The 20,610-nt window shown below is 55.8% G+C and overlaps 1 protein-coding gene across 1 annotated transcript in view; it reads right to left on the bottom strand.

The window, feature by feature from the left end:
* Positions 1-12,107, bottom strand: part of LOC136562752 (gamma-aminobutyric acid receptor subunit gamma-4) — a 42,132-nt gene extending 30,025 nt beyond the window's left edge. The window contains exons 1-3 of the mRNA XM_066559750.1: positions 12,001-12,107; positions 5,617-5,765; positions 5,352-5,419 (exon numbers count right to left, since the gene is read on the bottom strand). Of these exons, the coding sequence (XP_066415847.1) occupies positions 5,352-5,419; positions 5,617-5,765; positions 12,001-12,056 (273 nt within the window). The 5' untranslated portion in view covers positions 12,057-12,107. The remainder of the gene's footprint in view (positions 1-5,351; positions 5,420-5,616; positions 5,766-12,000) is intronic.
* Between the last annotated feature and the right edge of the window lie 8,503 nt (positions 12,108-20,610).

Below are 20,610 nucleotides of genomic sequence, written 5' to 3'. Positions count from 1 at the left end.
CCAAAGATTCATGGGGTTGGGGAGGAAATCCCAGCCCACGAAAGTGATTGGGGTAAAGAGCTGTGGGACCTGATGGTGCCACTTTTCCCCCTGTCCCACCTCCTGTCCTTGAACCATCTTCTAGCTCTGCTTCTGGTCACTGCCACATTGATCTTGGACCCCACCTTCTGAGGGTCCTTTCCCTCAGAAAGAGGGAATACAATCTGAATAGGATATTCTGAATATTTTTCAGAATAAAATCTGCTCAGCCACCTAAACTGGAGACAAGACTGCTGTTCTGGTGTACAAAAGATATCAGGAAATCGCTTTACATTTCTTCCTGCTCCAAAGCTGCCCACCTTCTGCTGACTCCTGAATGTTAATGTTATTTATGACAAGTGATTGATGAGGGAATGCAGAATTCACACCCAGCACAGGGCATTTTCAAATCACCTATTCATTTTTAAGGACCGGAATCAGTTTTGTATCCTGACGTGATTTATCATTTGGAGGCTGGGCAGTGGCTATGGAGGACCAGCTTCCAATCCCTGCCACAGCACCAGCAGGATGAAGACAGCAGTGAGGCATTAACCCTTTGAGGGTGAGCATCACAGGAGACCAGGATTTAAACCAGATTGCTGAAGTTGGAACCTTCTACTCCATCCTGTAGCCTCCAGCTGCAGATTTATAGGCCACAGTGGTCCAGGCTAACAGCCACAGCAATGCTGCTGTATCTCTGAAAAGCAGAACTTGGTTTTTTGTCTTCCACACAGCCTGTGTGAGAGAGAAATATTTACATAAGGCACTGTCATGGCAATGCACGTAAAAGAGATCAATGGGACATTTCCCCTGCAGTGGCCCTTCCAGCCTACACAAGCCTCTCTGTCTGTGGCACAGTGAAATGTCACCATGGGCTCAAGAGAGATCGAGCTCTGAGACAAATTCTAGCTCCCTTCCCTTGGAAATGTGCATTTCCTCAGGTTGTGCAGGGGGAAAAGGCAAGAGGAGGCACTTGGGAGAGGGCACAGCTTCTCAGGTTGGGAGCAGCTGTACCAACGGGGACAGGGTGGGAATGACGTGTCCCCAGCACAGACCATCCATCATGTGTTTGATGCCAGCCTGCCAGGGGCTGGCAGGACCCACAGAATGACTTAATTCACTGCATCAGCATGGGAAAGCTAACAAACACCAAACAACTGGGTGAAGCAGCCAAGTCTAGAGGTGACACCGTGGCAGCTTTGTCACTGCCCTTTCCTCTTGCTTCAGGAGACCATGGAGCAGGACACAGCCTCTCCCAAGGGCAGGGGGAAGCACACAGGGTACAGATAGCAGAAATCTGAGGCTTTGAGACCTGGCTCTAGCTGCTCTCAGTACCTTTAATATCACCTCAGTCTTGTGGGAAAAGGTTTCACAGTTCAAGGGCATCACAGGTTCAAGCTTAAGAGGTTACCTAAGAGAACAAGGAAGGAGAGATATCCCTGGAGAGTCTACCTGGGCTGTCACATGGAGGTTTCTCAAGACCACAGGTGAATTCTGGGACCCTGTGGGTACCTCTGGACTGGCAGCACCAAGGCACTTCAGAGGCACAGCACAGCCCCTTGTGACTGATGCAACAAAACCCCTCAAAACTGTCCACACTGAGCACTTTCCTCCCTGCCTGAGCAGCTCCTGGCCATGCCCACAAGGAGCAATCCCTTCCTCAGGTGGGAAGGCTGCAGAGGGGTGCAGCAGCCCCATGGCAGCAGTTTGCCCAGCACAGCCCTGCAGATGCTGGCAGTTCCAGGGGTCCTGTGCACTTGTGGAGCCCCATTTCACAAAGAGAAAAAGCTTCTTCTGACTCTCTCAGAAAGAGCTGAACACATGGGTTGAGCTCTCCCACATGATTTCCTGGTCTCTAGTAAGGGCTGAGTTCACACAACAGCTTTTCCCCTTGCTGGGGGTGGCTGTTATCATTGCCTGGAATCTTGTTTTCCCAAAAATACCAGAGATACTGAATGTGCCTGAAGCTGCTGTACCTGCAGCCATTTCTGGCTGGTGCTAGCCCAGCAGATCCAAAATCCTGCAAGCCTGGGATGGACGTACGCACGTTCCCACATCCCCATCACCATGGCAGAAGCTGTGTTTCTTAGGAAACCAGCCTAGCAGCAGCTTCCCTGTTTAGGAGGAGAGATGAACTCTGGATGCAGAGTGGATTTTAGAAACCACTCTCTGCTGCTAGCACCTGCCTGGCTCTGCAGTGCTCCCATGGCAGAGAGGGCTGGAAAAGGGTGGTGAGGGAAGGATGAGAGGGAAAGGGAAGGATGAGGATCTGCTCTGGGTTTTGTGTGGGTTTCTTGGCACATCCTTGGGCAGTGCAAAGCAGGTAGAGCAGCCAGCTGTGAGATGACCCTTGTGCTCTACCTGCAGGCTCACCTGGAGGGGTGAGCACAGCCAGCCCCTGCACTGCTGCTCGTGTGCCACCTTGGCCCCACACCCCCAGGGGCTGCAGGGGCTTGTGCCAGGGTGTTGGAACCCAGGACATCCCTCTGGCTGTCCTGGGTGGCTCAAGCCCCAGCCAGGGGGCTCAGAGACCCTGGCACAGAACCCAAGATGCCTGAGACTTCGATTATGACCCATGGAAAAAATTACCAGCCTTATGTCAGGATCTGCAAGCCACGAAAGTTTAGGTAGAATAATAGTTTGTCACACGGTGCAAAATAGATTTTTGGGGTTTCTGGAATGGGGGTTCAGGGGGCAAGATGGAAGGGACTGGGTGTGTCCAGCCTTTCTCCTTCTTCTTTTTGGCCTCCATCTTCTGCTGTGATGTTGGCACTTTGGGATTGGTTTAGAGTAGAAGCTCACTGTCTAACATAGGTGATAGGTATTGGGAAGTTATGGTAAATAATGTACATGGAGTTTTTAGTATAAAAGATAACACCACCCCAAGGCAGTCAGAGTGCCTCTGTCTGTCCTGCTGAACAGACGGCAGGCCAGAGAAAGAATTTTATAGATAAGAAACAATAAACAACCTTGAGAACAAGAATGGAAGAGTTCTGACTCCTTCTTTGACTGCTGGGCTGGGAAAAGAGCCTCTCTGACACACCTTGGAGAGACGTGGGGTGACATTCCACATGATGATGAGAGCAGGGGGTGACACCCACCCAGCTCGGGCTGTGGTCCTGCCCCTCAAGCTGGGCATGCTGGAGCAATGCAAGGAAATTCTGAGCCTCGAGGCCATCCCTGCTGGGCCTCCTGATGGTGCCCTCATGGTGTGAGCTGGTGCCCAGCCAGTGCCCATCTGGATGTGCCAGGGGCACATCCTTGGTGGTGGCAGCCACAAGGGCTGCTTCAAAATGCTCCTTGGAGTGGAACTGGTACCTCAGCTACTGTACCATCCCTCCATCCCCAGAGGGGTTTGTTCCTTGGAAATGTACTTTGGAAAGTAAAAATAACTTGCCCATCCTGGGAACTTGTTTTTTTGTGTTGGTTTTTTTTGGTTTTTCTTAGTTTAAGTGGGCTGGGTTTGTTCCTGCTCTGTTTTGCATTGGGAGAAATAAAAAAACCAAATTGTCCTTGCTGTATCTTGCTTTTGTCCCCTCGACCTCACTGCCCAATGGACTGGAGAAGTCTTTCAAAACCTGACAGCAGTCAGGTTTCTTCCTTGCTGTAAAAAGGAAAAAGGATGACTTTGCAGGGAAAATAATTATAGTAATAAAGGAAGTTTCCTGTGAAAATTAAATAGCCAACAGTTGCTCTCCTGATCAAAGAGTGTCTCTGCTAAGTGTTTTCACAGCTTTTGGTACAGCTGGGTCCTGAGCCATAAGGAGAAATTGTCACAGTCCTGGTGGCATCTCTCTAAGGTGCTACACTATGAAGAAGAACCATTGGAGCTGAGGCCCCTCAGCACCACAGGCCAGGCCTGGGCGCCCAAGTTTCACACTGCCATAGAAACCATGGGAACCATCTGCAGGTACCTCTCTCAGCCCTCCTGGGACACACTGCCCTGGTGCCACCTTGCCCTAAACATCCTGGTGCCCACACACTTCCCAGGGAGGAGAGGGCAAAGCCACCAGGCAGGAGCGTCTGCCACCCCTTGCCAGCAGAGACCAGAGACAGCACTGTCCCGCACTGGAAGGGCTGTGAGCTCCCCGAGGCCACTCGAGAGCCTTGCTCCTCACCAGGGATGGTGCTCAGGGCTCTCCAGCTCCCAGCAGGTCAGAGCAGCCTCACCAAGGGAAAGGAAACCTCCTCTCATGCCAACACCACCTTCTCACTGCAACGGGGAGGGGACACGGTGCCCTGCAGGCTTGTGAGCAATCACCATTGATGGTGCTCAGGGCTATTCAGCTGCAGCTCCCAGCAGGTCAGAGCAGCCTCACCAAGGGAAAGGAAACCTTCTCTCATGCCAACAACACCTTCACACTGCCACGGGGAGGGGACACGGTGCCCTGCAGGCACTGCGGGGAGGGGACACCGTGCCCTGCAATCACCATCAATGGTGCTCAGGTCTCTCCAGCTCCCAGCAGGTCAGAGCACCCTGACCAAGGGAAAGGAAACCTCCTCTCATGCCAACACCACCTTCACACCACATCTAGCCAGCATGACACAAACTGCCCCAGTGCTGGGCCAGCCCTGCCAGGGAGGGGACACTGTGCCCCTCAAGCACATCAGCAATCACCATCGATGGTGCTCAGATCTTTCCAGCTCCAGCTCCCAGCAGGTCAGAGCACCCTCACCAAGGGAAAGGAAACCTCCTCTCATGCCAACACCACCTTCACACCATGTCTAGGCATCAGGACAGAAGCTGCCCCAGCTGGGCCAGCCCTGGCAGGGAGGGGAGACCGTGCCCTGCAGGCACACAAGCAATCACCATCGATGGTGTTCAGTTCTCTCCAGCTCCCAGCAGGTCAGAGCACCCTGACCAAGGGAAAGGAAACCTCTCATGTCAACACCACCTTCACACTGCCACGGGGAGGGGACACTGTAGGCAGGCACTGCGGAGAGGGGACATCGTGCCCTGAAGGCACAGGAGCAATCACCATCGATGGTGCTCAGATCTTTCCAGCTCCAGCTCCCAGCAGGTCTGAGCACCTCTCACTAAGGGAAAGGAAATCTCCTCTCATGCCAACACCACCTTCACACCACATCTAGCCAGCATGACACAAGCTGCCCCAGTGCTAGGCCAGCCCTGCCAGGGAGGGGACACATGAGCAATCACCATCGATGGTGCTCAGGGCTCTCCAGCTCCCAGCAGGTCAGAGCACCCTGACCAAGGGAAAGGAAACCTCCTCTCATGTCAACACCACCTTCACACTGCCACGGGGAGGGGACACAGTGCCCTGCAGGCACTGTGGGGAGGGGACACCGTGCCCTGCAGGCACACCAGCACTCACCATCTGGATGACAGACACCGGCCCGATGCTGTTCACGTAGATATCCACATCAATGAAGGTGGGCTTGACTGGAAAGACAAGAAAACAGGCACCATCAGCTGGGGCCAGGAGCAGTGGCAGGGGGATCAGACAAGGAATGATCCCATCTGGGATGAGCGTGGCTCTACCACAACAAAAATCCCAGCTACAGCAGGCACCAAAGCACGGGAAACACAAGACATGGCCAGGCCAGGTGTGGCCACAGGGAGCTTCAGGGGACACTTACTGCCAATGTCAGGCCTCAGCTTGTTGTCATAGTTCTTGAGCAGTGAGTTGAGGATCTGCGTGGCATCGGTCTCCTGTGCCTTGGGCGTGAGGACCCAGGTTTTATTGATGCTGAGGTAATCGTAATCGTATTCCTCTGTGCTCTCACACCTGGAGAGGAGAGACAGAGGGCAGGGACACTCAGGGCTGTAAGAGCTCCCTGGCACTCCCTGGGAGCAGGGGCATAGCTGTGTTTCAGAGATACCAAAGGAGGAGGATGCAGTGCAGCTAAAAGGCAGAGCATGAGGAGCTCAGGGATCTCCTCTCAGCCACCCTGCTAAGAAGGCACAACTCGCCTGGCACCTCTGCTCACTTCAGGGTCACCAGACATGCAGGGGCCTTGCCACCAGCGGGAAAGACTAGCATGGAGTGCTTCACCTCCTCCTCAGCTCCCTTTGGAGGCACACTGCTCATCCCCGAGGTGTGGGAGGCAGTCCCTGCTTTCCCTGCCTTCCTGCTCATCCCACCCAGCAGCTCCTGCTGCCAGAGCTGCCTGTTCACCTCAAATACCTCCACTACTCTGCCTGCTGCTGACACCTGAAGCAGGCTTCCTCTGAGGAGACAGTGACAAAGCAGTGGTTTTGGGGAGCAAGACATTTGCAATGAATGCATTTCAGAGAAAAGAGGTCCTAATGTACCATGCAGGCGTCCTGCATGCCAGGAAACCAGCCATCTGCCCTGCACGGATCCCTGGAAATTAAAGCCTTATGCAAACTCCTCTGCCTCCAGGCCAGGACCTGCCACAACCCATTCCCTGCACTCACCAACCCTTCCTCCCCAGCCTGTGGCGTGAGCTCCCATTTCAGGATGCCCCATCTTCCCAATCTCCCAGCTCCAAGCCAGGCAAGGAAAGCCCATATCCATCCTCCTTTGGACAACATCCACTTAGCAACAGCTTCTCTTGCTGCCTTTCAACCCTGCCCTCTCTAAACCTTTCACACTCCTCCCTTTTCCTAGAGGAGTTTTCCTAAACCGTCTGATTAGATTAGGTCCACATGGTCACCCGTGAAATTGTAACCACCTGCCACTGCTCAGGGCAGCTCATCCACATGGAATGCCACAGCCATACGTGGGAGAGGATGCCAGCACAGCCCCCTCCATGTCTGCCAGGGCAGTGTGGTACCTGCTCCAGCGACAGCAAGGGTCTCTCAGCAGGAGCTGTCACCGCGCTGACACTTCCCAGCTGGAGCCTTGCAGCTCCGAGGTGCAACCAGGCACCACGGGTCTGTTAAAAATAGCTTAGGAACTGTTGTAAAATAGTTGATAGATCGTTAAGCATGTGCTGTTAGTTTGGATGTTATATTGTAAAAGGGGTTAAAAGGGTAGTTATAAGAAATCCGGTACTCAAGGTACCAGAACACACCTCAGTAAAGTGCACCACGAGCCAGCCTGGACAGAACTGTCATGGCCAATCGAGCACCTTAAACCTTCATGCAAATGAAGGATCCAAAAAGAAACCAATCCAAAGGGACAAAAAACAGGATCAAAAGGGGCTTCTGACCCACTGAATCTGTGCTGCTCCATCTGGGCCATCGGGGCCATCGCTGCTGAGCAGCCCCAGCGCCGGCGCTGCAGAACCCTCGACGGGAACGCTCCTGCTCGGCCCGGGGCCCCCTTGCTTTGGGCCTTTCCTTTTCTTACAAGAAATGCTGAAATCACCTTAGCACCGGGAGCCTGCTCTCGGTTTTAACAGATCCCATCTCCCTCCAGCGCCTGGGGAGGCTCAGCCCGGTTGATGCGCTCGGAGGGGGCAGAAAAGCATTAAATTGACACGTTGCGGCCGATTTGTCAGATGCTCCTCTTCCAAAACCCCAGCCAAAACTCGCTTTCACGATCGCTTTAGAACTCTTTGCATCCCTGCAGCTCTGGGACGTGTCCCCCGGCCGGGCCGGGCAGCGCAGCTGGCTGCCTGCCGCCACGCATTAGGTGTTGCTACATCAGCGCATTGTTTCCCGTCTGATTGCGCCGCACTTTCCAACCACGCTGAAGGAGTGTTAAACAGCGCTGGCAGGATGCTCTTCCCCATCCCAGCAGCGCTCTGGCCCGGCTCTCGCCGTGATGTTGGCTCCCAAAGGCGGGCGGGCAGGGAGCTCCGAGCAGCCAGCAGCTGCAGGGGCACGGGGCACACAGCCAGGGTGGCACATGGGACACTGCCAGGGTGGCACAGGGCACACTGTCAGAGTGGCACAGGGGACACTGCCAGAGTGGCACAGGGGACACTGCCAGGGTGGCACAGGGCACACTGATAGCCCACCCCAGGGTGGCACAGGGGACACTGCCAGCCCAGCCCAGAGCGGCACAGGGGACACTGCCAGGGTGGCACAGGGCACACTGCCAGAGTGGCACAGGGCACACTGATAGCCCAACCCAGGGTGGCACAGGGGACACTGCCAGGGTGGCACAGGGGACACTGCCAGCCCAGCCCAGAGCGGCACAGGGGACACTGCCAGGGTGGCACAGGGCACACTGCCAGAGTGGCACAGGGCACACTGATAGCCCAACCCAGGGTGGCACAGGGGACACTGCCAGGGTGGCACAGGGGACACTGCCAGCCCAGCCCAGGGTGGCACAGGGGACACTGCCAGCCCAGCCCAGAGGGGTACAGGGCACACTGCCAGCCCAACCCAGGGTGGCACAGGGCTCACATCAGGGGCTGGTCCCGCTCCTTCCAGGGACATGTGCCCACAGCACAGCTCAGGGTGAGGGAAAGTCATCAGAAATGCAATTGGAAATGCAATCTGAAATGCAATCCAAACTGTTTCCCTTCTGCCAGAGCTTTGGGTGATGGAGGCTGCCTCCTGCACCAAAACGTTTTCTCCGTGTTCCCTTGACCTTACTTGGAGTCACCTGCCAGCACTGAACTCTGCACATCCCCCTGCCCTGCCAAAAATCCTCGTTCTCTGAGAAACTCTCAGGCTACAGCAGAAATGAAAACATCCCTCTGAGGGCTGAGCAAACCCAGTCTGAGCTTGCCCTGCTCTCAGGCTTCTGGTTTCCCCCCATTTAGTGTCACTGATGAACACACCAAGGCTTGGGGTAGCATTTCCAGGGAGTCACATCTCTATTACAGATGCAGGGACACTACCAAAAATATGCTTTTTGCTAATGCAGCTAATCCCAGTCAACTAAACCATATTAAGCCATCTTAGCATAAGCAAGCCAGTTTTTGCTGGAGAAAATATGCTTTTTCTGAGTGCCTGTTCACACATAGACACACATCAGCCCTTGCTGGTCAAGAGTGTAACTCTCATGCCACCCCATTGCAAGCCACTGCCTCCTCTCTGGTTTCTTTTCTTGGTGGCCCCACTTTAACTGAGAAGGGAAGAGCCCAAGATCTATTGCAGAGAAGAGGTGTTAAGGTGCCATGTGCATCCCCCCTCCAGCTGCTAATGGAAATGTCACGCTGCAGACCTGAGAGATCCCCAACGTGCTGTGAACACTGCCTGGCCTGGCAGCTCCGTCTCCAGGCACAAAGCAGCTGGCTTGGTGACAGGGGACAGCCACTTCTCATATGTCTCTGTGCAGCCAGGGGGAAAGGCAGAGCTGTGTTTCCTCACCTCTGCGTGTTGAGATGCCAGAACACCCTCCTCAGAGCAGGGCCATGGGCTGGGGCACAGCCACGGTGTGGGCAGGGGGTGACAGCAGGGCAGAACTGGGGGCATTGCAAGGAAATCCCTGGTCCTGACAGAGGAGCTGGGGCCATGGCAGCTCCTGCTGGTGCCCCGAGCAGGAGGCTGGCACGGCAGGGAGGTGTCCTTTTGGATGTGCTCACATGTATGGATGAGGTTGGACAATCCTCCCTGGGCAGCCCTTGGCAATTCAGCAGGGCAGAGCCGTGCCTCACTCCCTAATTCCCTTTTACTCAAGCAGACACCTGTTTGGCTGGGGCTTCCAAACACACACTGCTGGGCAAAGTCACCTGAGGAGCTGAGCCTGGCTCCCTCCCCCCGTGCCCAAGCTGTGTGCCAAGGTGTTCCCTTGGCAGGAGGAAGGGAAGAACAGCAAGAGCCACGGGCCCTTGAAGAAACTTCTGCTCCCTGCCTGCTGGGGCAGCTGGTGGTGCTTGGCTGGGCTGCACAGCCACTGTTACTCACTGCTGCTGGTGGCCCTGAGGCAGGAGCCTCCCAGCACAGATGCAGATCCCCGGGCTGTATCCAGCCCTGCTGCAAGCACAGCTGAAAGCCTTCCCTGCTCCCAGGGAAAAGAGAGCAGCAAATGCAACAAAAAGCACTGTGGTCAATCCTAATTACTACATGCTAATGTGTCCTTACTCACCCATCCCAATGCCTCCTAGGGTTGTAGGCACAGGGGTGAGGACTCTGAATTAGAAGCAGGCAGAGAATTTAAGGATGAGGGGCTCTAACTGTCCCCTACCCATCTCACATCTCTTCCTACCTCTGAGAACACACTCCATGAAGTCCCAGTGGTCCAATCTGCACAGTTTGAGCCACCTGCCCAGCCCAGCATCTGATTGATGCTGTGCAGGGATCCTGCCCTCAGGGCTCCGAGTTGGCTGTCCTGGTCCCAGCCGAGGCAGTGCCCTGGGAGAGGCTGGTGAATGAGCCTCTGTGCTGGGGGCACCCTCTGGGGAGTGCTGGATGGCCTGTCAAAAAGCATCCAGCCCCTCCAGAGCCAGGGGAAGGGTCTTGCTGCTTGTACCAGAGAGAAAGAGCTCACATACACAGCTCTGTTCACAGAGCTCCTCACCCCAGCACCCACCATGAGGAACAGGGAAGAGGAGATTTTAAACCCTCCACAACTGCACCCAGGAAAAACGCAGCAAATGCAGAGCAAGACCCTGCTGTAACTTGCTCTTTTTTCTCCTCTCACAGGATTCCTCTCCCACTCCATCATGCCCACCCCCCAAGCTCCACAGCCACTGCTCCTGGCAAAGCAGGGCTCAGGGCAGGGCTTGAGGCACTGGGCAGAAGAGAGGCTGGGCCAGCTGTGGGGTGAGCGTTCCTGCTCAAGGGGATGTGAATACATTAATACAATACATGTAATTACTCCTCTGTGTGATCCTGCAGCTCACAACTCACCCTCTGGAGATGCAGGGCTTGTGGCAATGCACTGCAGGGACAGTGGGGCACAGATCCACCCCCTCTCAGCCCTCCAGTGCCTCTGGCACCTGCAGGGATCTCCTCCCGGGAGGTTTTGTGCCAGGGCACGGCAGAGGATGGGTGTCAGGGCATGAGCAGTGGGGCAGCTCCTGCTCCTCGGCCCTGGGAAGGCCAAACCACGCAGGACCATGGCAGGGATGGAGTCTGTGCCCACCCCCGGGGTCGGGAAGCATTGGCAGGGCAGACCATTAGTAGCAGGATTCATGCTCCCTGTCCCTGGCTGCATCTGTAATGGGATTTGATCGGCTTTAAGGCGGCTTATTCTGCCAATTAGCTTCAGCCAGTAAAATCCCTCTTCCCCCAAGCCCTGGGGGTAACAATCTGCTGACAACATGTTCTTTCCCCATCTAGCCATTAAACTCATCAGCAGGGATAGGAATCGTAAAAAAAAAAAAAAAAAGAAAGAAAAAAAGAAAAAAAAGAAAAAAGAGAAAAAAAAAGGAAAGAGAAACTTGAAACCCCCTTGTGCGTGGGCCCTTTCATCGCTGTTTACAGAAAAGCGCTACGAAGGGCTGGCCCTGGGAGAGCACTGCCACCTGCCCGCCCCTGCCTCCGCTTGCCTCCTTGGGGCCACCGGGCTGGCACCGGGCTGGCACCGGGCACCCAGAGCCGCGACCTGCGGCCAACCTGTAGAGCAGGGCAGGGCAGGAGCCCGCGCTGCCCTCCGCTGCCAAGCTGCACACCCTGCAGGGGCTTCGGGGTCCCGGGATGGAGTGCGAGGAGGGGGACCCAAGCTCCTTCCCAGCCAGCCCGACTTCACGTGGGAATGCCCCGGTGGTGGATGGAGCTCCCGGAGGTGCGCAGCTCGCTCCGGTCCTGCTCCGGGCACCCCCGAAGGGGCTCGGCCCCCGGCAGGGTCAGCCAGGGGGTGATGGCAGGGTCCCCGGCAGGGTCCCCCGGCAGGGTTAGCCAGGGGGTGATGGCAGGGTCCCCGGCAGGGTCCCCCGGCAGGGTCAGCCAGCGGAGCGATGGCAGGGTGGAAAGCAGGATGCCCTCTCCATTCCGGCATGCGGAGCGGGAGCCCGGGGTGCGGAGGACACGCAGGCACTCGGTGCTGCCGCGACGGGACCCGCTGGAAGGGACAGCCGGGGGCACGGAGGTGCCAAATCCCCGCTGGAGCCGGGCTGGCGAGCTTGGGGAGAGGCTCTGCCACTGCAACCCCCACCCCTCGCATTGCCCCGACGGGTAAACTGAGGCAGGGAGGGGGCGTGGGGGGCGGCACTCACCTGGCGCGCAGGACCGGCCCGAGGGCCAGGCAGAGCAGCAGCACCGTCCGGGGCATCTCTGCGAGGCGAGCGGCGGCCCCGGGGGGCGGCGCGGGGCCGTGCGGGGCTCAGCGCGGGGCCGGGCCGGGGGCGGCGACGGGGCCCCCCCGCTGCCCGCAGCGCCGCGCTCCGGCCCCGCCGCCGCCCCCCCCGCTCCGGCCGCGCTCCGCAAACTTGGGCATCGCTCCTGCTCCGGGCGGCGGCGGGGAGGGGCTGGCGGCGGCTCCTGCCTCCCCGCAACGGGGCCGGCCTCCCCCGCAGCCCCGGGGCTGAGCGCCGCCGCCGGGGGGGCTGAGCAGCACCGGGAGGCGCATCTGCCGCCGAGCGAGCATCGTCAGCTGCTGCGAGCAGCGCCCGCTCCCCCTCTGCGGAACGAGGCGTTTGATTTCTCTTAATACTCGCCTTTTTTTTTTTTTTTTCCCTTTTCCATGTACAACAGTTAGGGTGTTTGTCTAAAAAAAGAAAGAGTGGGTAATTATTGCTCAATTACGCAAGGCGGCAGGCCCCGCTGGGCTGAGGTGCAGCCCGGAGAGGGTCCTTTCCCACCTGTTGGGGCTGTTGCCCCGCAAAACCGGCCGGGAGGGTGTGTGGGGAGGAGCTGTGGGACAGCTGGGGATCTTTCCTGGGGATCTGTCGCTCTTTGCCTTCAGGGTTTGCCAAGCTGCACTGGGGCATTCTTTTACTGACATCCGAGTGGCAAACAGGAGGAGCAGATTCCTTCCTGGGGAGCCGTGGGCGAGAGTTGCTCAGAACAAAGTTTGTCAGACCTACACGAGGTACCAAGAATTGTCCTTTAGTGTTTGGTTGCAGGATGAGGTGCAGGAGCTGGTCCCCAGAGCTGGCCCTGCCTCTCCTGGAGCTCTGGTAATTCTGGTGGCAAATCCAGCTCCTCTGGACCAGAGCAGGACCATCCTTTTTACTGAGAGCTGACTCTCTCCTCTCACTCCAGGGCAAATCCCTGCTCTGCTCTCCACCTGCAGCGTTCTGGTGCTGCTGCCTGGTTTGCCCATTCCCCAGGCACACCCAGGACCAGGCTGGGTGGTGATGGGGACACCACAGGAGCACAAGCAGCAGTAACAGCAGCACACCTGGGTGGTTTTTCCAGGCTCTCTCCCTTACTGATTGCTGCAAGGATCACCTTAAGCCCCAAAGCCACAAGAGGCAGCTGCAGGCATCAGGGCTCCGAGATGGCATTTCCCTGGAATGAAGCAGCTACCGATGATGTTGCCTTTACTTCATGCAAAGAAGCCAGCTCTGGATGGCAGAGTTTACAGGAAGCACATGTCAAAAGAGTAAATAATGAATATCAAAGCAGCAGCAAAGGTGGAAAGAGCTCTTTAAGCTTCAAAGCTTAAGCACTGGATTGTTCCAGAAGTTCTTCAGGGATCCAGATAAAGCTGAAGTTGGGGAAGGTGCAAGAGGAGCTGCAGGGAAGATGTAGCTGTCAAGGATTCTGGCCATGAGCAGAGCACAGAAAATCCGGGGTTCATATATGTGCTCTCAGCTCCCCCTCAAGACGCAGGATGTGAAGTGGTATGTGGGGAAATTCACAGGACTGATTTCTTCAGACTGCCCCGTTCTGCTGCCTGAGAACTGAGAGATCTGGGGAGGGCTGTGCTCAGAGCAGTGGAGATGGGCTGGGAAACGCCAGGCAATCACAGCATCCCCTCCTGATGCTGTTCTGGGGACACCTTCCAGGCAATTTTTGTGCACCAGGAGCTTCCAAGTAATTCTCCTTTCTGGTCTTCTTCATTTCCAGGGGTTTCATTTTGTAACTGGTGCTGAGTCTTTCCCTGGAATCAAGGACAGGAATGAAGCCTGTTGATGGTGTTGGAGAGCAAGGGCACTGCTTTTCCAGCAAACACCTTATTTATCAGCAGCACAGGCTTGGCTAGGAAGAAATCCATTTCAAATTCACCATGATTGGTTCTGACCAGGAAAACCACCCTCAGTCCAAATGCTGGGAAGGACAAAATGTCCTGCTCTTATGTTTTGGGAGGGAGCAGGCCCTATTTTCCACTTTGAAGAGACATTTGTTTTGAGGTCTACTGTCATGGGATTCGAAACTTAAACAGGAGATGCAATGTTTTATTCAAGATGTTTTTTATCCCTTCTGGTATTTCAGTTTAACTGGCAAACTAATAAAACCTATTATTTGCAGAGTCCTCATGAGCCCAGAGCCTGGGGGGCCAAGCTGCCAGAGTAAATGAGGGTTTGGCTGTGCAGCCCTCACTGCAGGATTTAGCTGTGGCAGACAAGGAGACGATTCCAGCCCTGGCCCAAGGATCCCAACCCGTGCAAGGATGGCAGTGCTCTTGGAGGGATGAGCCTGGGCACATCTGCAGCCCTTCCCAAAGCCCTCAGTGCTCTCTCAGAGCCCCTTTTTGGGGTGTGTGCTGCCTGCTCCTGCACTGGGGGTGTGTTTGGAGCAGCAGGGGAAGGCAGGAGGCAAAGCTCTGCCACCTCTTGCCCAAAGGGCTGGTCACTGCTTGCCTCAGGAGAGTGCTCTTCTTCTGGGCTACATCAGAAGGAAAGCTGATACAAGTGGGGGAAAGTATGATCCCAAGGTGTTCAGGAGCTCATTTGTGAGAAAGCTCAGGCTCTTGGCACCTGCACAATCTCCCTCAGACAGCTCTGTCTCTCTCAAGGGTGGAGGAGCACCTGCAGCAGGACTGGAGGACCCCAGGCAGAGACAGATCCCAGGGGCTCTGCAGGAACAGGTCAGGTGGGAGGACACTGCTGGCAGAGCTGGGCACTCCAGGACGAGGAGCTGCCAGGGCACTGGCATGCAGCAGTGCCAGGGCATGCAGCAGAGTGCTCTGAAGGGCTGCATGGAGGTGAACTCGCCTTCCCCTCCTCCCTCACTCTCCACGTCATCTGGCTGAGGACAGAGCACAGCCAGAGCCACTGTCCTTGATGTCCTCTGTCCTCCTGGCACTGAACTGGTCCTTGAGCTGTCCCCGAGCCAGAGCATCCCTGGGGGCAGCTCAGGGCCAAGCCAAGCCCTCTCCCCATGGCCAGGGCCCAGGGCTGGTCACCCTCACAGCAGCACCCATGAGGATGAGCACCCTGACAGAGCTGGGTGAGCCCTGGGAAGGAGAGCTGAGGATCCTTCTGCAAATCCTGGGGGATGAGCACCCTGCCAGAGCTGGGTGAGCACCCTGACAGAGCTGGGTGAGCCCTGGGAAGGAGAGCTAGGATCCTTCTGTGAATCCTGGGGGATGAGCACCCTGACAGAGCTGGGTGAGCCCTGGGAAGGAGAGCTGAGGATCCCTCTGCAAACCCTGGGGGATGAGCACCCTTGCATAAGGCTTGGCCCTGCTCTCTGACTTGGGGCATGTCCTGTGCAGTAGAAACATTTGTTTACCCTGCCAGGGCATTTGTTCAACATAACCCTGGTTTTGTCTTTTTCAGGCTCGCCAGGCACAGCAGCAGATGCTGTATCTGGGCTCACATGATATCAATAACAGCTTCAGCTGGGCTCTGCCTCCCCACCTTTGTGGACAGCAATGATAGATGAAGCAGACAGGGCACAGTTTGGTTTTTAGGTGCTGGAGTGAACTTGCAGTGCTGACAGATTTAAAAAATGTGTTTGGAGCCTGAGCAAATGTGACGTGCATATTTTCCAAGGAGAGTGAAGGGTGTGGGAGGACAGCCCAGGCCGTGGCAGGAGCTGGTGCAGGCTGTCCCGGGGGTGCTGAGAGCGTGGATGGGAGTGAGAACTTTACCTTCATCCTCTGCTGCTGTGTCAGGCCTGAAGGAGTCTCTACTTTCCTTCCATTGCAGGCAGTCCCTCTTCAAAAATTAGTTTTTTAGTGGAAAGAGATCACCAAATGCTAGGTGATCTGATCCTGTGTGTCAGAAGAGCTCTTGCTGTCACCCTGGGGATGGGGAAGGTGCCATTTCCTGTGCTTTTATAGATCTCCTTTTCTGAAACCCTCCCCATCTCAGGGCGTTACAGTTCTCCTAGGGATGGAAATGCAAAAAGAGAAAAAAAATGTACATGGGAAAGGTTGGGAAGGGGAAAAGAACTGGCAGCATTTGACAGAAAAAAAGGGGAAAATCTCAGCAAACTGAGCACCAGGTATTTCAATACTTTTTCAAGTGGAATTTGCACCTGTACATCTGATGTGAAACGTCCAGCACAGGAGCATGAGCTGGTAGTTTAGACCCCAGAGTAACTCCCACCCTTATTTTAAAAACTGTGCAACTGCTGACACAAACTCTGGGGACATGCAGCTTCAGGAACAGGAACAGCTGCTTCCCTTCATTGTAGAAACGTGGCTGCTTCTGGATGGAGATCCACTGCTCCTTGGGACCCCACAAGGGGTGGATCTCCATCCTTGATGCCACAATGGTGCAGGGAAGGGGAAAAGCAGCCAGAAAAGTCATGGATTCAACAAAAACTGTCTTTGGGATGCAAGCTGCCTTTGGCACAGTGATTCCAGGGTTGCTCAGCAGCTGGGAAGAACTTGGGGCTCTCCAGAGGGGATTCAGAGCAGAGCCAACACATGGAAGGTGGTGCTGGCCATCAAAACCCCGTGGCCAGCAGTGACTCTGGCTGGCCCTGCCCCTGCTGCAGCCCCGAGGGCACAGCTGAGGCCACAGCAGCCCCTCTGACCCAAGGGTTTAGGAGAAGGAGAGAGGGAGGCACAGCTGGCTTTGCTGTTAATACCTGTAGGCATTTCTGCCCAGGGGTGTGGGGATTTCAATGCCTTCTCTCTCTAGTGGCTCAGGAATGTTTATACACCAGTAAATAATGGGAATTGCTCATCTGTGTCCAGGTGTGGATGTTCAATTACAGCCTCTCCCGCAGCTGATCCCGTGCTCTCCTTGCCCAGCTCTGTGGGCTGCTGGCAGTTTGACATTTTGTCAGCCTGGGGATAAGGCAGGAGTGTTGACAAGCAGAGAAACCAGGGAAAGGAGCTTTCCTCCCCTCCTGTGGCAGGTGCTGCCTGAGCTGGGGTCCCAGGAGCTGCTCTGAGCTGGGACTGACTCTGAAGCTCTGTGATGGTGCCTGCAGCAAGCCCATTTCTTCCCTTCTGGGGCGTTCTTAGACATTTTCCAGGCCTCTTTGATTTCTCCTGCATGAAGCTTCACTGTCTCCTGTGCAAAAGAGGGGGACAATCCCTTCTCCCCCAAATGCCAGAACTCAAGGGACACATTTTGGAGTGGCTGTTTTTTGTTGTTTTTTTAGGGAGGTGGTGCTTGGGACCATGGCACTGTGGCCTTGAGTCCCACCCCAACAGGGCTTCATCAGCAAGAGCTCAGCAGGGAGGGGACCAGCCAGGGTGCCCAGAGGCACTTTGCCCATCCTGCATGTGGGCTCCCAGCACAGCCAGCTCAGGGCAGGGGCAGGGGCTGCTCCTTCCCTGGAGCAGCTGGGCAGATGCTGTGCACCCCTGCCCCAGAGCATCATCCGTGCAGGGAGAGGGGAGCCTGTGCTGTGCTGCTGTTCTCCACTCCCAGATGGGGGAATCAGTAGGACTGCCTGTCCTTCCGTGCCCTCTTGGCCCAGCTGGCACCAGCTGAGCCCAGAGCAGCCCTGAGAGCCCCCCAAGGTGCTGCCATCAGGGTGCTGTCCCACTCCCACCCTGCGTGCATGGCAGAGCTGCTCCCCAGCCCAGAGCCCATCCAGCTGCTCTCTGTGCATTGCTGGCACTGCCATTTGCACCCTCTCCCCCCACACTGCATCCCTGGTGCTCCTCAGCCCGTGCTCACAGGAGTTCATGGGGAAATGCCAGCTCTGTTGTGTTCCTCAGCTCCAGGATCCCCTGTGAAACACTGACCCAGATCAGCCCTGTGCTGCACGGGGCTGTGCTGTGTGCCTGCTGGGCACAGCCAGCCTCACCCTGCTCCTCAATTATCCTTCCCAACCAAAAGCATGGAAACCCACACCCCATCCACCAGCAGGCAGTGCTGCAGTGTCCAGCACCCACCCTCCCTCTCCCCTCTGGCTCCCAGCTCCACCCCAGCCCCTCTGCTGGCAGCTGAAGTGCAGAGGAGCTGACACCGTGCACTGCCTGCAGCCCCAGTGCTCCCAGAGCCAGCAGAGCAGAAATGCCTGCACACAGAGCCTCTCCAGGAGGGGGGTGCTGGCACCAGGATCTGCCAATTGCCAGCACGTCAGGGAAGGAGAGATCGTCTCCTAATGCTCTCTAAGCTCCAATCTTAATCTTGTTCATTGCTGTTAAGTCTCAGAGAAATCGGGCCGATGCCTTGAAAGGAGGCAAAATAAAAAGATTCAAGAGGAGGCTGAAGGCTCTTCAGAAAACTGAAGAGAAATAATCTTCAAAGGTTCCCACGAGCCTGTGCTCCCCAGCCTGGAAAAGCAGAGCAGATATAAACACTGAGCCTTGCTGGAGTTGTTTTTCAGTCTGGTATTTTCTAGGAGGAGGCAGAAATGTAAAGGCTGGAATATCAGAGAACAGTTATGGGATCTCAGGGTTTGACTCCTTCCCTGGGGTGTCTTTGGCCTGGCAGGCTCAGGTGCCCAAGGTAGAGCCTGGCTCCCATGTGCCCATGGGGGTGAGGGCCAGACAGAGCACAGGAGGGGCTCCAGGTGGGTCTGCAGCCCCTTTGCACTGCCCCACCTGCAAGGGGCGTCCAATCACCTGCCTGTCCTGGGGGGATGAAGGGAGTTACCTGGGCTGATGGCCTCTGCCAGGGTCCCACCATCAGGGCAAGGAGCCCGGGCACAGCAGCCCCTTGTTCCTGCCTCCTCCCTCTGCATCCCACTGCCTGCAGCATCCCTGGGCCCCAGGCAAGCACCTCTCATCCCCAAACAAGGGACGTCCATGGAGGGGTCTCTCCTCTCTTCATATCCTCCCCTAAGGCCTGGGAGGTTCCTACATGGGAGCTGCTTTCAGACTCTGCATTTGTCACTGCGGGCTGAGCTGCTGCTGCTGCTGCTGAATCCCCTCCTCCAAACTCACTTTTAGCCTCCCTGACAGCCCAAGGCAACACGTGCTGCCATTTAAAAGGGCCTTACTGTGAAAGGTGCTGCCTTTTCACCTTGCAAAAAATGCTTGTGTTTGGAGGAGAGCAAGGACCATCCATGGCTTGCTCCAAATGCACCCCAGTGCAGAAAACGGGGCACAGAGCTCTCTGTCCCACACGCTGCAGAGGAACATGCCCAGCCTTGGGGGTTTGCCCTGCAGGGATGGGTGAGAGCTGAGCCAGACCTGGCTGTGCAAGCAGGGTGGGGTCTCAAGAAGGTGCTGCAGGCTGGGGGCCAGTCTGTCTGCAGGCTCCTGGCCAGAGCCTGCTCTGACTCCCCAGGCAGCTCTGCCAGCTCCAGCCTTTGCAGCAAATTTTGCCTTTGTCATTGCCCATGTGCTTGGTGGACAGGGGACTCCTGTCTTCCAGGAGGATGTTAGAAAATGCCTTTCAACTGCAGTAAAATTCACCCTTCTCTCTCCACTCCCCCCTAAAAAAAAAAAAAAAAAGAGTAAGCCATAATTACACCCACGCAGCTCTCCTCACTGCTTCACCCCCCTCTCAGAAAGGCACCAGCATCTACAGAGTGGATATGTTGATTAAAAGTCCCCCAAAATGAATAGATCAAGAAAAAATCTTCCATGCCCCTGCAGCAAGGGTGAAGTGTTTTTTAATTAAGGACAAAGACATGCAAATGTCCTGAATCATCACAAGCAAATAGCAAAATAGCACCTGTCAGAATATTAAAAAACAAGCACTCAGCATTCCCTTGTGATCAGCTTGAAGGAGGCCTTGAGTTAAAAAAAAAAAAAATCCTCTGAGAGTTGAAAAACGTAATAGACTGGGAGGGAGCAAAGAATATGGCTCAAAAAAATGCAAGTGGGGATGTCTTGGTGGTGGTTTGGGCTGGAGAATGTGTTAGGGTGACCCACAGGAGGGTCTGCTCCATCCCTAGCCCCAGTTCAGCCTGGGAGGCTGGCATGGGTGACACAGGGCACTGCCCATCATCAGCCAAACCCCTCTTCTCCCAGGTGCCAAGTCCTCGCCACCACCCTGCCAAATCTGTAATTATGAGCACTGAGATAACCCCAGTCAGCTGGGCAAACACAACCTAATGCATTCTGAAGGGTTTGCTGGAGGAGCACCCTCAGGGGCTGCTCCTCTGCCATCCCCTCCTCGCCCCTGTCAGACCTGCCCGTGCTGAAGGAGGGGATTTCAGCCTCTGTGGCTAATGGAGGTGACAGGCTGCTGCCTCCCAGAGCCCTGGGGCACCACCCCACGCTCTCCTCGTGTGCATTTGTTTGTGTGGCAGCCCAGGAACGTGCAGGAAGAGCCCTGGATGTGCCCAGAATCTTCATTATTAGGACTGATTACAGAGCAAACTGGCTGGAACGGGCACCTGGGTGCCAGGGCTGCTGGGCAGAGCAGGCAGGTGCTCTCAGGCTGATCAAGGCAGGGAGTTGTGGAGATTTCCCTAGAATAAATTGTAGGACTTTCCCTAGGTAATTGTAGGGAATTTCCCTAGAATAGGGTTAAACAGGGAGGTTGGAGGAATTCTTTGGCCCAGAATCTTTATTATTAGGATTGATTACAGGGCAAACTGGCTGGAATGGGTGCCTGGGTGCCAGGGCT

Source organism: Molothrus aeneus, chromosome 14, assembly GCF_037042795.1.
Source record: "Molothrus aeneus isolate 106 chromosome 14, BPBGC_Maene_1.0, whole genome shotgun sequence".
Classification (NCBI taxonomy): domain Eukaryota; kingdom Metazoa; phylum Chordata; class Aves; order Passeriformes; family Icteridae; genus Molothrus; species Molothrus aeneus.
Note: the sequence above shows the minus strand (reverse complement) of the source record. Positions and strands in the feature narration are given on the sequence as shown.